The sequence below is a fragment of the Daucus carota genome, chromosome 2, assembly GCF_001625215.2.
Source record: "Daucus carota subsp. sativus chromosome 2, DH1 v3.0, whole genome shotgun sequence".
NCBI classification, from domain to species: Eukaryota; Viridiplantae; Streptophyta; class Magnoliopsida; order Apiales; family Apiaceae; genus Daucus; species Daucus carota.
Window position 1 is genome coordinate 300102 of NC_030382.2, and position 16617 is coordinate 316718.

Consider the following 16617-nt stretch of genomic DNA (forward strand, 5'->3'; position numbering starts at 1 on the left):
TCCGGAGTACGGTTTTCCCCGGAGTCGGTCCGGCGGAGTTTTTCGGGTATTTTAATTGTTGATAATTATCTAGTTTGTCTCGATATACGTGAAATCCAGATATATTGATTATTATATTACTTTTTATCGAAATACGTGCAAATGGGACCCGCAGACCAATGATTGATTTAAAAAGCCCCGTTTTGATGATTATCTCGTAAACCGGTACCAATTGGACCCCGCTTTATTAATATAAAGCTATTAAATACGTATTTTCATGTCATATACGATCCAAAGGGGTACCAATTATTTGTAAATATAAATAGACTTTCATGTAACTTATTTTCACCGTAAAAAAATCATTTTCACCTGTTTCTTTTCACGAATACCGAGAAACCGAGCTGCGTTCTTCGTGTTCTTCGTAATCAAACGAGGATTTGAAGGTGTTATTGGAATCCGATGGAGGTGTATGAAGAGTCAAAACGAAGCTATCGACGCGTAGAATCAAGTTTAATCATCCGTTTATATGCAGATTCAACAGGATTTGGACGAGACGTGTACGCTTGAAGACGTCAGAAAGTCGGAAGGGTATTGCAAAGCGAATAAGGGATGAATCGAGTAAGCGAAGCGATGTGGCGAATAAAGTATAACTAGAGATGGTCTAGAGATTACGAGATGCATAGATTGTGAAAGTTGAAAGATGAGATAGAGATGTGAGATTGGAGTCAGATTTAAGGCAAGTATCCTGCACCCTGCTTTTGGATATATTGCATATTCTGATCCATTCTTTTTATATGTGTTGCAAGTATCCTATACCTTTCTTTTGGATATTTTGCAATTATTCTGATCAATTCTTTTCGTATGTGTTGCAAATATTCGTACCACTCTTTTTCATATTTGAAAGTGGAAATATTTTATCCATCCTGTTCTAATCCTTAAAAATTCAGATAATTCCAGTTTTACAAATTAATTCGAAGTTCAGATTGTCATTGAAGCATGTGTTGCTCAGTGATGGTTAGAACCTAGAATGACTTGGGATCTTCTTGATTATTCAACCCGCCATTGTCATGCTGGTTTAGCAGGCTAAATTCAGTTGCTTAGCCGATAATGGAGGATACTGAATAGTTAAGGATTTCCTGAACTATGATTTATGGAAGGATGGACTCTGGTTTATGAAAAGTTGATTATCAAAGTTTGATTTGGAATTATTCTATCATCGATATTGATTGTGTTTATGTTCTGTTGTTATACGTTGACCTGTTATTGAATTATAGAATTGGATTGTTGTTTTTATAAAAATATGTGGACCAAATGAGTGGTCATGTTAGGCCAATGAGTGCCTTGGATCCAGTGATAGAGCATGGCGGGGCCTGCTCAGGGTTAGTGCAGAACTGATCAGCTGCCTAACCTTGGTTTTAATTAAAATGTGATAGTCCAATTCAATAATTCTTTGGAAAGATTGAATTTCTCAGTTTAAATGCTGCAAGGTATTGTAAATCATTCTATACAATACCATGAACTCATGAACTCAGGTTGAATCCTCTTATATCTTGAACTCGTAAACTTCTGTTATATCATTTCAGAACTATCATTGTTTATTATTACTTGCTGAGCATTGTTGCTCACCCTTGCTATTCCTTTCTAACCCTTTCAGAAAGGCTTAAAGATGAGATGATTGATTGAGATTGTGAATAAGGCTAATGCTAGGCGAGGAGACAGAGTTGAGGATCTAGTGGTCGAGGAGTGTTCAGGAAAGTTGATGAGGTTGGTGCAAGCTAGAGCTGTGCTATAGGGATTCAAGTGTAAGTCATAGCTGGAATAGTTGACAGCGATTCTTCTTATCGAAGATGATCTGATTTGGTAAGAAATGTTGTGTAATATTAGTGGTGGATTCTAATTTCAATACTGTAACCTGGATGCGATCCTGTTGCTTTTAGGGGGTTGAAATGTCTCTTTCGAATCATTTATTAAAGTTTAAATGTTCTCTTGAAATTCTCTTATTATGGCTTTCAAGTTTGAAATTCAGGTTTTGAAATCATTTGATTTATGTTCTCTTTCAAAATCTTTTATTATGGTTTTCAAGCTTTGAATTTCAAGTTTTAAATGCTCTGGATTTCATTATCTTTAAAAAAAAAATAATAAAAAAAAATACAGGTTTTCAAAAGTGTTTAAAAATGGGTTTTATGTGGTGACGTCAGAATCCAGACCCCCGGATTCTCGGGCTGTCACACGGCGCCGCCGCCGACGGAGTTTATCGACAAGAACACGCGCGTTATCTGCCAGGGTATCACCGGAAAAACGACACTTTTCACACCGAGCAAGCCATCGAGTATGGCACCAAAATGGTACCTGCGCCTCTCTTTCATTTGCCTAGATCTGTCTTCTCTGTTGTTTTTCACTTTTTGAAGGTTCCCTTTTATTTGTATATGAATGTTGTCTTTTTCTTTATGTATCATATGTTTTGGATCATATGTCAACCTGAATGTTTATGTTTTGTTTTCGAGTTGTAGTCACTGTGTCGCTTTTAGTTTGGTTTTAGTTTTGCGTTTTCGGAGTTACAGTACTGTGTTGAAGTCCTGTGATGCATAGTTTTGACACGTGGTTTGGTCTGAGTTGCCTCCCGAGTCATTTAGTTTAACATCGAGTTGAGTGAAGCCGAGTCGCCTCCCGAGTCATTTTATTTAACATCGAGTTGAGTGAAGCCGTGTTTGAGTAGTTTGATTTGCTAGTTTTATGCGCCTTCTGCTGATTATTTCACTAGCTTTAAGGATTGCCTGAATTTAGTTTTTGAGTATTGTTTCCTGTTAGTTTCCTTTTTTCAGCCGAGTCGCAGGTTATTAGTTTTAATTTTAGGGCAATGCTAGAGATCCCAAAAAAAATTCCCAAAAATCTTTACCAAATGATGTGACAAACAAGTGTCTAGTTATGATTGGGTGATTGATGAATCTGCAGGGGGGTCTCATTATTATGGGAGTGAATTCAGCCAATCAGATTTGGATATATCATTTGGGAAAATTATTTGGGACAATTTTTTGGGGTCTCTAGCATTTTCCTTAATTTTAAGGTTGCATTGCTTTGTTTATTATTGTATGAGTTGCTTTTTGATTTTTTTTTCCGCTACTGAGTCATTTATTTTGAGCTGGGTCTGTACCTGAGTTAGAGAGTATGCATATGGGTGTCATGTTGAATTAGTATTGGTCACTTGATTAGTGCTATTAGATTTTTATGATTGAATTATTTTATGGCATCATTTTAGTTTTAGAATTGTAAATTTGAATATTATTTGATTTTAGTAGTAGTAATTGTGGATCTTAATTTGTTACGTTTTAAATTGTGATTGGGTAAATATTCTTTATGAATATTTAGTACCATTTATGGGTCATTATTTATGACTTTTTATGTCTTTAATGGCTTTTAGTGCCATCTTATGGCTTGAGTTACCATTTTGATGGTATTACATTTAATATATTAAATTAGGTTTTAACTCAATTTTTATTCCTCAGTTAAAATTTTAAATTTTATGTGTCTAACCAAAGAATTTTTCTTTGGTTAGATATTTATTAATAATTTTATATTTTATACATATATTCCTCTCTATTTTATAATATATATACTCTTTTGTTGTTGTTTTTTATTAGGTTTTTTTTATATATTGATTTATGTTTTGTTTGATTGTTTTTTCAAGGATATTTTGGAAGCGAGCTGTTACGTGTATGAGTATTTTTTTCTAATTCATTTAAGCTTTATTGTCTAAACGTCCGGAGTTATGCTTGCATGACTTTCGGTTAGACGATAAACATTCTTGAAATAAAGATATCCCAGTTGCGGTTTATTGTATTTCGATACAATTTATCTACGATTTTGTAGATTTTTTTAAAAAAAAAGAAAGAAGAAAGAAAGAGAAAGAAAGAAAGAAGTATGACGTGTTATCTCGTGAGATGAAAAATATAACGAGCCCGTTTGGTTACTGAACTGGGCCACTACTCGGCTTATTCAACCCACTTGATCTTACAGTTCACACTTGGGTCGTTCCACTTGCGAAGCCAACCCTAAAACCCCAAATTCTCTATTTCACGAAACTCCGAGCGCCTAGCCCTAGATTTCATCTCTTCTTCAACAATGAAGCTCGTCAGGTATGTTCGTTCTACACTTTTTATATGTATTGTTTTCGTATAATTTTGTTATTTTAATTTTCGATTTCTTCGATCTGTAATTATGCGTGTAAATTGATTAAATGTGAATGTGTGTGTAGGTTTTTGATGAAATTGAACAACGAGACTGTGTCCATTGAGCTTAAGAATGGAACTATTGTTCACGGCACTATCACAGGTGAATCTCTCTCTCTCTCTCTCCCCCCCCCCCTCTCCCTCTCCCTCCCACTCTATGTGTGTGTGTATTTTATATGTGAAGCAGAACTTATTAAATTGGAATTAAACATTGATTTGAACAAAGTATCTGAACTCCGCTTGCTTTACAGTGAATTAAAGGTCTATATGTTGTTTTTATTTAGCATGTAGCTTAATTTATAGTTGATTGAAAGCGGATATGTTGTTTTTATTTCATATATAATTTTTACATAAAACCTGAAGTTTTGAAATACTGTGATACTTTTAAACACTGTTAAAATTTGATTTTGTGTTCATTCTTTTAGTGGTGTTTTATTTGTTGATATTTATTAAAATTGAAGTGTGCACAATTAGGTTACTAGTTGAGCAGTATAATTTTATAATTTCGTGTGAGTGATGATGATATAAGTGAGGCTTTTTGAGTCTTTACTATGAACACTTTACATTAAACTATTGTTCTAAACAGAATTGCGCCGGTTTGTGGTTTTCGTTTATTACCCCGGTTGTGTCGAGTTGTGCATACTAGTTTAATGCAAATCTACATGTAATGAAGTATTATTCACTTTTGCTGTTGCACCTCTGGTACTTTATAGGGTACAGTTAACTGTACCCACTAAAACAATCTAAATTGTTGATACCGTGTCGCCGTTTTTGAATTATGTATGCTTTTATTGCTACTTGAAGAGATAGAATTATAGAGGAGGAGAGGGAACATACAAAGTTAAGAATGTTGAAAGCCTCAACTGTAGTTGCCTTGAAAGTATTTTGTTTGAGTTCTGCATTTTTAAAATTTCAATTGATTTAGATTATAATTTAAAATAGACGTGTAAACAATTATTTTGTCATATGTATTATTTTTCAATAATTGGAATTTTGTATCAGACTACTTCTCTTTCTTCATGGGTTTTGTTACTGATGTTGACGGAATTTCGTGTCAAGTTGTAACCACATAAGTAATAGTGTATCAATATTAAAAGCATAAGGTGATAAATTGTAGGAGTTTGTTTTTGGTATATGAGCTTTCACGTCCTCTCAAATCATGTCAGTTTCTTGCTCCGACATCAAAAATATAAGTGTCATTAAGAATCCAATATATCCCAAAAACCTTTTTATTACCGAGTGCTAGTTTGTATCCATGAGATTTTTCATAATAGTATCTCATTTGAACCACATGACCTTGAATTGATTGATTAATGTTGTCGTGAACTTTTTTCAAATATCATGAGATTCTTATAGAACGTACGATAGCTACTCCTGTGTTCCGGTGACTGATAGCCTCACCTAATGCTATGGAATTTGCGATAAGTACTCTAGTAGTGTCAATTATATACTCTTTTTTTAATATTGGATGATCCGCATTTCAGGTGTGGATATCAGTATGAACACACATTTAAAGACTGTAAAACTTACACTGCGGGGGAAGAACCCAGTGACTCTAGATCACCTGAGTGTTAGGGGGAACAACATCCGTTACTATATCTTGCCTGATAGCTTGAATCTTGAGACCTTGTTGGTGGAAGAGACACCTAGGGTTAAGCCCAAGAAGCCAACTGCAGGTTTTTCAACTCTTTCTGGTTACCACTTTTTTGTTTTGCTAAATACTTGTTACCTGTCGTTATAAACGTTATTGTAATTACTCTCTACCCTAATTAAAAATTTTGCAATCCAGGGAGGCCTGTGGGACGCGGTAGGGGACGTGGACGCGGGCGTGGTCGTGGGCGAGGCCGTTAATTCTGTTGTACTGCTACATTTTTTCCAATATTATGTTTTATTGCATTGTTGGAGTTTATATGGTAATGTGCCAACAGTACCTAAAATGGACGATCGGAGTGTAATGTGTAGTTTCTGCTTTGTCTATTTGAAAATTATGCTCTACAATCTTACTTCTCCTAAATTAGTGAATTCGAGGCTCCTTGGATGTCTTGGCCATTACTGACAAAGCTTCTGAGCTATTTGGCATGTTTATCATTATTTCAGTACTTAGTGGTAGCTTTTATTTGTTTGCATCCTGCACAGTAGTGTTGCTAGGTTTTTCTACTACAACCATGAGATAATTAACATTAATTTTGAAATTTTAAATTTCTGTGAAGTAATAAAGACTTGTATGCAAGAAATTGCAGGATGGACATGTTCAATTTTCTATTTTCAGGTGGGTTGTTTTTGATGAATTTTTTTAGAAGGTTGTAAAGTGTAAACAATGACAATATAAAAGATTACAAATAGTCTATATTTGGATATTTATTTGGTAGTTACAGAACTCAGGCGAAATAAAAATATTGTTCTAAATTTGTAGAGTATAAAAAACTTTTTACTTATCATTAATAAAAAAACTTTTTACTTAAGTTTTCACTATCTATGCTTCATTTCCGACAAAAACTGTACCATGATTGTTAATAATTTGGTGGAAGAGTTCGACATGCATTGCAAGATTTTTATATAGTATAATTTTATAAATTAATTTAACACTTTTTTTCGTCAGAATAGAAATTTTATATTCAAATATTTATTCAATCTTTTTGAAAAAATTAAGTTTATGTATGTGTTGAAATACGTGTGAGCAAAAATAAACGTTAACAAAAGAAAAGGACTGATGAAGTACTGAATATCACAAAATATAATATTTTAGATAATATTTTCGAATTTTAGTTTGATACTTACAGAATTTAAGGTATTTTGGATAAGTTTCGAACTCCTGCTACTGAGGAACACACACTTCCATAACAAAAATAGCATGGGCTGGCCAGGGCCCATACAAACCGTTGCTTTTGCCTTTTGGTACAAGACAAGAAGCATCTGACTCAAACCTAATCATTACACAACACATATATAAACTATAAACCTCTTTAACTTGTAAAATTCAACAACATAGGAGACTAACTCAATTTTGAGATTCATCAGATTATAATGGGGAAGGGCAATTCGGTGAAGACAGCAGCAGTGGTGCTCGGAGCCCTGGCTCTAGGATGGGCCACAATTGAGCTTGCTTTCAAGCCATGGCTTGACCAGGCTCGAAAAGCTATGGACAAGTCGGATCCTGCTAAGGACCCTGATGATGCCTCTACTTCTGCTCCTGCTGCTCATGAAGAGCAGCCTGCTTCTTAGGTTTATTAATACGTGTGTTAGCCTTCATGGATTTAGCTAATTGTGATGATTTTTTGTTGGGATGTGATTTGGATTATACTCCTTTCTGTTTCATATTACATGTTCACTTTTGATAACTAAAAATTGTTTCAAATTAATTGTCCTATTTCAACTTTCAATGCAATGTAGTCGATAGTTGTATTTCCTAGATGAAGTTTATAACACATTCTACTAAATTATATTTCCCAAATCAAATATATCTCACATATTATACTTGATCAATGCAATAAATACAATAATAAATTATAAATGAAGGTTTTCTATAAAAGTAAGTTTTTCTTAATATGTGTAATTTGTTCAAAAGTGGACATGTATTATGAAACGGAGGGAGCATGTGATGGTTCTTTTGTTACACAAATGTGGCTAAAAAGATAAGCCAAATTTTTTTTTTTTTTATGTATTGATTGTGATGACTAAAAGAAGATGAATTATCTTAAACATAGATGCAGAAATGGTTTAAAAAATTGGGAATTGGAACCGATCGATCTACTGACTTAAATTTTTTTAAAATTTATAAGAGATTTTTCCGATAAATGAAATATTTTTAGTCAAATCGGAATTCGATTGACAAATTAATAACGAGTACGTGACTTAAAGAAAAGAGGTTCAGAGATCAATAAATTTTAGAGGCATAGCTTAGAGATAATCTGCATTCGATGCATAATTATTTGATTAAAGTAGTTCTCCATCAATCTCATGTGTAATGTGTTTGGTTTAATTCTCCGTCACTCCTAGAATTACAAAAATTACTCCTTTAGAGCAACTCCAATGCAATGCTATACTTGATTCCATTGCTATTTTATAGCATCAAAAGTAAAAAAAATTAACTCCAAAGGGGTGCTATATTTGGATGCATCCATGCATAGATGCATCCTTGGTTCTATATTTGAAACCAAGGATGGATCCATCCATGTTGCCACATCATCAATAGCTAGAAATTGGGAACTAGTTAATGAGTTAATGAATTAGGTAAAAGTTAATGAGTTGGTTCTATATAAAAATTAGGTAAAAGTTAATGAGTTGGTTAAATTTGAAACTAGTTATAGAACTTAGCATTGGAGTGCAAGTTCTATTTTAACACCAAAAAACACTTTTTGGTGCTATATTATAGCAATAGCAATAGATATATAGCATCTAGCATTGGACTTGCTCTTATACTTTATAACTTATAAGCTAAAATGCTTTACTCCTGACAAAAAAAAAGTATAAAAACCAAGATGCTTTACTAAAAAAAGGTAGCCGGTCAACATTAGTTTTTCGACTCTGACTACTTTATAAAACTGAAAGAGAACAGATATATAGATACTAAATGCAACTAACATTCAACAGAGTATACATTTATGATAATAAATACTATTTCTACCTATACAGAATATGCAAAGCTCATCTTTGTTACTGACTGAAGCAAAAGTAGATCATTATGACATAACAGACAATCAAGACCTGGGTCTCATCCTTTCGTAGCCTCCTGCTGTCGGGTAGGGAACTAGGTGTATCCTTATACAACGGCATCTATCGCCGAAAGTACACACATAGTTTCTTAACATGCAGGACTTGGACTCTTCTTCACCTTTGGTTATATCTCTATGATGAGGATCAGTATCAGTCCGTTTATAGAGGGTTTCGGAAATTGTAGAATCTGTCAATCATGAAGGTAGATAATGCAGCATATAAATGATAAACACCACTTCCATTTCTGAGTCACCTTGATACAAAATTGATAGACTGCCTTCAGATGTTATACACCATATCTTTTAAAGCTTTGCTTAAACTCGGCATAACATTATATGCTTGATAAGATCTTCTCAGCTCAATGATGGAACCAACCTGGAATCAAAACAATCGATGTAGCAAATACTTAAGAATCCATACATGATGCAAAAGTTGTAAGGAGACAACATTAGAATCCCTATAGAATGCTTTAAGTTGGGAAGCAAGCACCTAACACCTGCTCTATAGGATTAGCACGCTAACAAGATATTTTAAGGTGAGTAACATGAGTGGATTGTATGATATATGCATCAGATAGTGAGGTAGTGCTTTAGTTGGGGAATCAAAGCAACATATGATGCATAGTAAGAAAGCTGAAAAGGCAAAAATACAAAATTACTCTGAAATAAAGAATAACTAGACAATACTCTTAAAAGAAATATTGTGAGCTCTATGGACATGTAAACTTCCATAACACTTTCAGTCACTAGGAAGACAATTAAGAACAAAGGAGCACTAAATTATAATTCCAAATCCGCTATAACATATAACTGATGGTGTTAAGAAGAGTCTCAGCAAAGGGTGACACAAAAAATTTCAGATTGCTTAGAGTCTTTGCCAAAACAACCTCTCCTCTCTTTTCTGAGGGGTAAGGTAAGGTCTGCTTTATATCTTACTCTACACCGACTCTGCTCAACCAGCAGTGTAGAGTAATATATACTGGGTATGTTTGGTTTGGTTAGCATTAAACAGAGTTTGCAACACCACCAAACTATCACTGGATAACATCAAGTAAGATATAACACTAAATTAGCTTCAAATTGTCTTCTTTTACATGCTTTCGATAAGATTCAAAATAATTTTACTGAAAATAATAGTTGTCCAGGATAAAAAATAAAAAGTAGCTGGAAATGATGGATTCAGAAAATACAGTTAACTAGGGAACTGCTTGTCGGTTCTCCAAATTACTCATAAGGTGAGTAGAATTATATAACTTACATAGCAGCAAGGTTTTATTAAGTTCTTATAAGACTCAGCTCTGACCAAGCCAGGAGTAAGGCCAGAAGTAACATACTTACAATGATTAATACTGATGTAAAACTTATTGAGAATCCCAAATTATTGCTCCGTAAATAATGATCAAGAATGCTAGAAGTAGTTGCCAGAGTGGCAAGCAACAGACCTCCTGCAACGTTTTCATTAAAAAAAAGAGAGAGAGAATGATGTGAGTAAAATAAGCAGTGAATGGCATCAGCGCTTCTGATAAATTATAAATAATATAATTCATATAGTTTAAGTTTTACAAGACATTAGGCAGACGTACCCCAAAAACTAGTAAAAGCTTGGACCTTCGTTAAATATTCAATGGTGGCCTTTCCAGGCTTTATCTTCGGTATTCTGGCACCCATCTTATTCAAGTAATCAGAAACCTCCTTTGGCATGTTGGCCTATATGAAGTTCACTTGTTAGTACAACATCCTTACATTAATTAATGAAAGGCGGAGAAAAAATCTTGATTTCCGTAAACAATTAATAACAATAACAAATCTTTTTTACTATAAATTATAATAGAATAATAATACAGAATCTAATTCAATTATATTAGTAGTATAGTGATAGTGCTTTCATTGGCTATAAATTGATTCAAATAAATTATAAATGATATACAAAGTGAAATATTACAACTACACCATATATCCCAGACCTATTTATTTTAAAACATAACAATTACATAATTACATAAATTAAATTATCTCTGCCACACTAAGTTTCTCAATATTAGTAGTACAATACACAAGTTTCTTGTAAAGTTGAGGTATAAATTCAGGAAAGTACTTTAAAATTTAAGAACAAGCTTAACATCTTTTTCAGAAATTTATTTTACATGTTATAGTTTTTTTTTTTTTTTTTGACTTCTAGGGGTGAGCGAGAGTCGAACCCGGGACAACATAGGATAAACCCATCACTTGGGCTATCCAATCACGGTCACATGTTATAGTTAATTATCAAGCTATCTGTCAAAAGATATTTAAAATTGGTAGCAATGCTATATGCAAACAAGCAGCAATAATCTTCAAAGGATATATATCACTAGGTCAAACACACTTACAATGTCAAATATGTTGAATACGAAGACAAAGAACGAATAAATTGTATAGTAAACCCATGGCCCTGCTCCAGTAGATGTTTCAGGATTAAGCATCTGTTTTATATATTCCCAAACAGGCGAGCCAAGAAGACTGCAAGAAATGATTCATTAGGAAATAGCAGTTGACAATTCTTTTGTAGAATTAAGCGTATGCCACTATCAGAAATTCCACATATAACCTCATTAACATTAACTAGGTACTTATGTAGAATCGAAAGATCAAAACGAAAAAGAAAGCACTGATAAATAGACATCTGAATAGATGAACAACCCTGCAAGAATGCTCGGATCTGCCAAGAGATAGGTGGTAGTGAGTATAGGCTGCATTCCGGATGGATTGATATTGAATGGGATATATGGTTCCACCTCTGTAATAGGTGAGCCTTGTCTGTAAAAAAAATTAACAAACAGCAAATTAAGTATTTTTCTTATGCTATATTATTCAAATCAATTTCCATACAATACCGCAATTAGTAAAATTAAAGGTTGTAGATACAATTCTTTTCAGTTCACACCTCTTAATCCGAGAGTGCTCTCCTAATTTGGTAGATATAAACAATTTACTTCATTGTGGTTAATATACATAGTTACACCAATACACTTTTGATACTACTGTCATTAATTGCACACAAAAAACGAATTTGTATAAAAGAACATTATTTTTTCCTGATACAGTAATTATAAAGTGAGAATTATAAGTCACATAGCAATCAGAAGCTTGTTATTACAAAAAACGGGGAAGGTAGCCAAAGTCACCTTGAGCTAGAAGCTAGCTTAAATCCATAATATTGTAATTTGATTTTTCTATAACCCTCAGTTACAACCACAGCATACATAGTCATCACAGTGAAAATGACCAATACTGCAAGCGCATAAGGCCACCAGCTCAGAGTACTTCCTGAAACAAAAGGGTATATATATAACAAATAGTAAGGCACATCATCAGCTGCATGCAATCAGAGCGGTCGCCACCAAGTGAAGTGCAAAAATATTTGTCTGTGGTGATGATTAGTAAACAAAGGGACCTTCAATTGGGTTCTGATACCATCTGGAAATTATCATATTGCAAAATTCGATCAAGCCTAAGAGAAGATGAGGTCAAAAACTTGTATACTTGCCCAGGGGATTATTTTTCAGCATGAGCCAACTACCTTGCGGTACAAAACATTGTTGAATGGGAAGAACATTACTCATCAGACAGTGTCCGGCAACTATGCATTAGACTGGTGTCTTACTTGAATACAAGTTTTAATAAATGAAAAGCAGATATTCTTTGATATTGCATAAGAAAAAGATTACTGATTTTACCACTTGGTTTGATGATAAAAAATAAAAAAAACAGATGAGTAACTAAAGTTTTGATGTAAATTTCAGTCTGACACTAACCTGAAACCTGAGTCAACAACTTGTGTAATGTTTCTTTGTAGCCAGACAAAATTCCAACACAGATAATCAAAGATGATCCTTGTCCTGAACCACCACAGTTAAGTTTATTAAGGAACAACACACAATAAGGGACAATAAAATATCTGTATATATAGTTCTGTGTTTGTGTTGGTACTGGAGGAGTTTCAAGGCATTTTCAAATGTCTAATAAAAAAAGTCCATTTGCATCAGGGTATCAGAATTTAGTAATATAAAATGCTAAATAAGTAAATGAAGAAAGCATGATTAAAGTTCTGGGAATTAGACGGTGCAAGAATAAGACTGAGTAGTCAACTGATTACAGAAAGCTAACAGCTATCAACAATAGAACAGGCAAGTAATTAGAAAAGGCCAAGAGCAAAAGGTAAATACCAAAACCAGAATCTGTTATTTTTTTCACAAATCCAACTCATAGTCATTGCACCAGAGACCAAAAGAAGAGTTGTAACCATCACATGTTTTACCCTGAAAACAATGCAAATTGAAATGCATAAATCTCAAGGGAGAACAACTGCACACATCAGAAAATCAATATTTTACGGTGCAAGACCCATGCTAATCCTTTTCAAGTTGTGAACTAGGTTAAAATGTGCATCAATCAGCATCAATGTCATCCAATTTTAGATCATAAGCATTAAGCATTATATAACAACAAAAAGTTTACATATCTACCACTATCTGTACAGAAAAGTTCAATAAACATATATAAGAGAGCATATGTTCTTCATATCTATTCTTTTTTGTAATTTACTAACTATAGTTTCAGTATAAGATAAAAGCGAGGCTAGTTCACTGTGTAAAGAAAATTAATCCTTCAAGTAGCTGAGAAACTTAAATCTGGAAGCTCACATTTACAAAAGGTGACACAAGTAGACAGAGAGATATTACAAAGTGATATGATGTTAAATGTTACTAAAATATATTAGAAAAAATTGAGCATATTAATAAGATACCTCTACCCGGATTCGTCTTATTACCGACGCTATGTAGTTAATGAAGTCTGCATATACTGGGTGTTTTGAAGCATTAGTATAGCAAATTCGATCATGGTAGAGGTGGCTGTCAAAGCTAGTTGACTCAGCTTCTCAATAAAAAAACTAGGACTGAAATAAGTTTTCACTATGCAAATTATAACCGGAAAAGTAGAAGTCTTCTTCCCCAAGTCCCTCTCTCTTTAACAGATAGAAACTGTAGAGCAACAGAGATGATAGGTAAAACCCTAAAAAAGAATACTGACTGACAGTGTTATGAAATAACAACCAAAACATCTGTTACGTCAATCCATCTAACCAAAATTACTGTGTAGTAAACTAGAAACAGCCAATAAGATATCAGCATATTGCATGACTGTAAGGAGTCTGCAAATTTTCTCACCACTTAAACCTAGTTCAGATCAACAAAGCAGAGTTGACTCATAGATATTTCTATATCATTATTGCCAAGGGATACAATTAAATAACTAAAATTACCTAGAAGTTTCTGCATAGATGGAATAAGGCAGAGAATAGCAAGCAAGAATCAGACCCTCCACTGTTCCAAAGCATAGCGATATCCACCATCTAGAAAATGTTTAACCAAAATTATACAGTATGTGAGAACCTAAATTATATAATCAGGAAACAATCACATAACAAACTGCATGAAAGAATGACTACTCTCACTGGTTGAAATGAAAGCAAGACACACATATAACTCTTAATCTTCTTCTGGCCATCTAAGCCTTCTTTCCGCAGCTTTACCAAGGAAGGAACAAAATGACAAAGTACCTGAATATAAGAGTTTCAACAACTTAGCACGCGGTTGAGTTGAATATCAGACTTTTACTAATAATGTAAAAGGTACATCGTCATATCATCACATATCAGATATGACTTATGAGCATTTGCAATTAAAAGTACCAAACCTGCATAACAATTGATGCCACGATTTGTGGACTAATTCCAAGTTGAAAAAAGGAGAGCTTAAGCTCTGGTGCAAAATCACCAAGTTCATCTGCCAAAACATAATGTGAAATCTTCGAACGTTAATTAAAGAAATATGGGATCACTGATTTTTTTAAAAGAACCGAATCAATCATACATTCTTAATTTCTTACTAGACTTCTAGTAAAAGTTTGTATGATAGTAAGTATTATTTTTCCCATGAATCCTGGAAACCTAGCCTTAGGCTAATGACCTTCCCTGCTGAACCACACCCATTTGAACCATTGCTAGATGGAAAGCAATTAAACTCTATTTATCAATTCCAAGGAAGCAAATCTAGGACACTAGGACTATGAAACACAATCTGCTACGAGTTACAAACTTTGCAGGATTGACTTAAAAACATTAACTTGCAACATAGGACAAAATGTTTTTTTTACTTATTTTGCAACCAAAACTTCTAGGACTCCATTCATGTAGAAAATCAACAAAAGACTATTTAGCATTTTATGCGAGATCATTTATAAGTGCTATACATACTGTAATAATATATAAAAATGATATAAATTTGTTTGTTTTAGAATAAGATAAGCAAAGACAAAACATACCAACAGATCCTGAGACAAATCTTAGGTAGTCCTCTGGCATCAACTTTCTATCAAATCCTGGTAGATGAATAAAATATCCCACACGGCTCATCACAAGTAAGAGAGCAGTCACAAACAATCTTCGGCATATCTCACTCTTGAAAAAAGACTCAGCTGCATTATTGAAGAGTGTTCCCATGTGTACAAAATTCAAATATCTGTTCTTATATCTTGGAGGTTTAGGATAAGAGATTATAAGGTTCTCTCCATCGTCTACAGAATTATCATCAGTATTTGGTACAAGAAGTTCATGATTCAAAGAATCTGCAGATGCTGCTTTCACACGTAAATAGTCACCTCGTAGCTGATCATTAATACATAGTGATAAATTCCAGTTCATTTTCAAACAATGTAGCCCCTTTGACAACCCTAAATCCTTTCTGCTCAACTCCGAATTAGTTCTTCTAAGGGAAAATTGAGGAGTTTTAGCATATCGTGGACGACAAAGAACCGATGTAGATTTAAACACTGTATTCCAAAAACGCTTACTGATTAGATAAAAGCATATGTAATTAAACTACACGAACATAATTCAACTACTCTATGACATATACATTTTAAAATACACACGTAATTCTCCTAAAATTTTGTTATGTATCACAACTCAACATCAACATCTACATACTAAAATTTCTTATGGCTATCATCAAGCACCTACAAAATTTTCATGAAACTAAAACCCTAGCTAAAAATAAAGTGATAAACAGTAAAATTATTATCCACTCTAACCTCGATAATAAATAACTTCTAAACCCGAGAATTTCATTCATTTATCGAGATTAAAAAATACGCGAAAAGAATTATTCATTTGACAGAAATTATTGATTCATCGAATATTCATTTATCGAGATTACCTAATGATTTGCCGGAATGTAGAGGTGGGAAGAATTGGGGATGAGAGTGGCGAGAGCTGAGCAGAGTGGCTTCCATGGCCCTCATACAAGTGCGCGCGCCACGTGTTTGATGCTGTTTGTAAGTTTAAATATTTTTCGTGTTGGAGCACGATTGGATAGCCCAAGTGGTGGGTTTATCCTCTGTTGTCCCGGGAGACCCGGGTTCGACTCTGGCTCACCCGAAAAGTATTAGAACAGATACTAATTTGTAAGGCATATAAGCCTGCATTGTCAAAAAAAAAAAATATTTTTCGTGTTGGGGTGAGTTTGTAAAGATAAGTCTATTTACCAGTAGTATGTTTAACAGTGATCAAATTCTTTGTCCAAACATTAAAAAGAAACTTGACTTTTATGTAATCGAAGCCAGAAACTGGAATGCCATGTGGGATGGAGCTAGGAAATATG

At 33.8% G+C, this 16617-nt stretch overlaps 2 protein-coding genes and 1 pseudogene across 2 annotated transcripts; 2 read left to right on the forward strand and 1 right to left on the reverse strand.

The window, feature by feature from the left end:
- The first annotated feature begins 3954 nt into the window (after positions 1-3954).
- On the forward strand, positions 3955-6265 carry LOC108204000 (small nuclear ribonucleoprotein SmD1a). Its single transcript, XM_017373238.2, has 4 exons — positions 3955-4112; positions 4232-4308; positions 5690-5881; positions 5995-6265. The coding sequence occupies exons 1-4, from the start codon at positions 4099-4101 to the stop codon at positions 6054-6056; spliced, it is 345 nt and encodes a 114-aa protein (XP_017228727.1). The 5' UTR covers positions 3955-4098; the 3' UTR covers positions 6057-6265.
- Positions 6266-7110: 845 nt separating this feature from the next.
- Positions 7111-7564, forward strand: LOC108204002 (outer envelope membrane protein 7-like). Its single transcript, XM_017373241.2, has one exon. The coding sequence runs from the start codon at positions 7230-7232 to the stop codon at positions 7425-7427; it is 198 nt and encodes a 65-aa protein (XP_017228730.1). The 5' UTR covers positions 7111-7229; the 3' UTR covers positions 7428-7564.
- Positions 7565-8687: 1123 nt separating this feature from the next.
- LOC108192426 (preprotein translocase subunit SCY2, chloroplastic-like) lies at positions 8688-16451 on the reverse strand (annotated as a pseudogene).
- Positions 16452-16617: the final 166 nt, after the last annotated feature.

Excerpts from the sequence above, each read along its gene's own strand:
- LOC108204000 (XM_017373238.2), top strand. Across the intron at positions 4,309-5,689 it reads TGTTCACGGCACTATCACAG|GTGTGGATATCAGTATGAAC; the intron begins GTGAATCTCTCT and ends TCCGCATTTCAG. Across the intron at positions 5,882-5,994 it reads GCCCAAGAAGCCAACTGCAG|GGAGGCCTGTGGGACGCGGT; the intron begins GTTTTTCAACTC and ends TTTGCAATCCAG.
- LOC108204002 (XM_017373241.2), top strand. The coding sequence starts at position 7,230 with ATGGGGAAGGGCAATTCGGTGAAGACAGCAGCAGTGGTGCTCGGAGCC.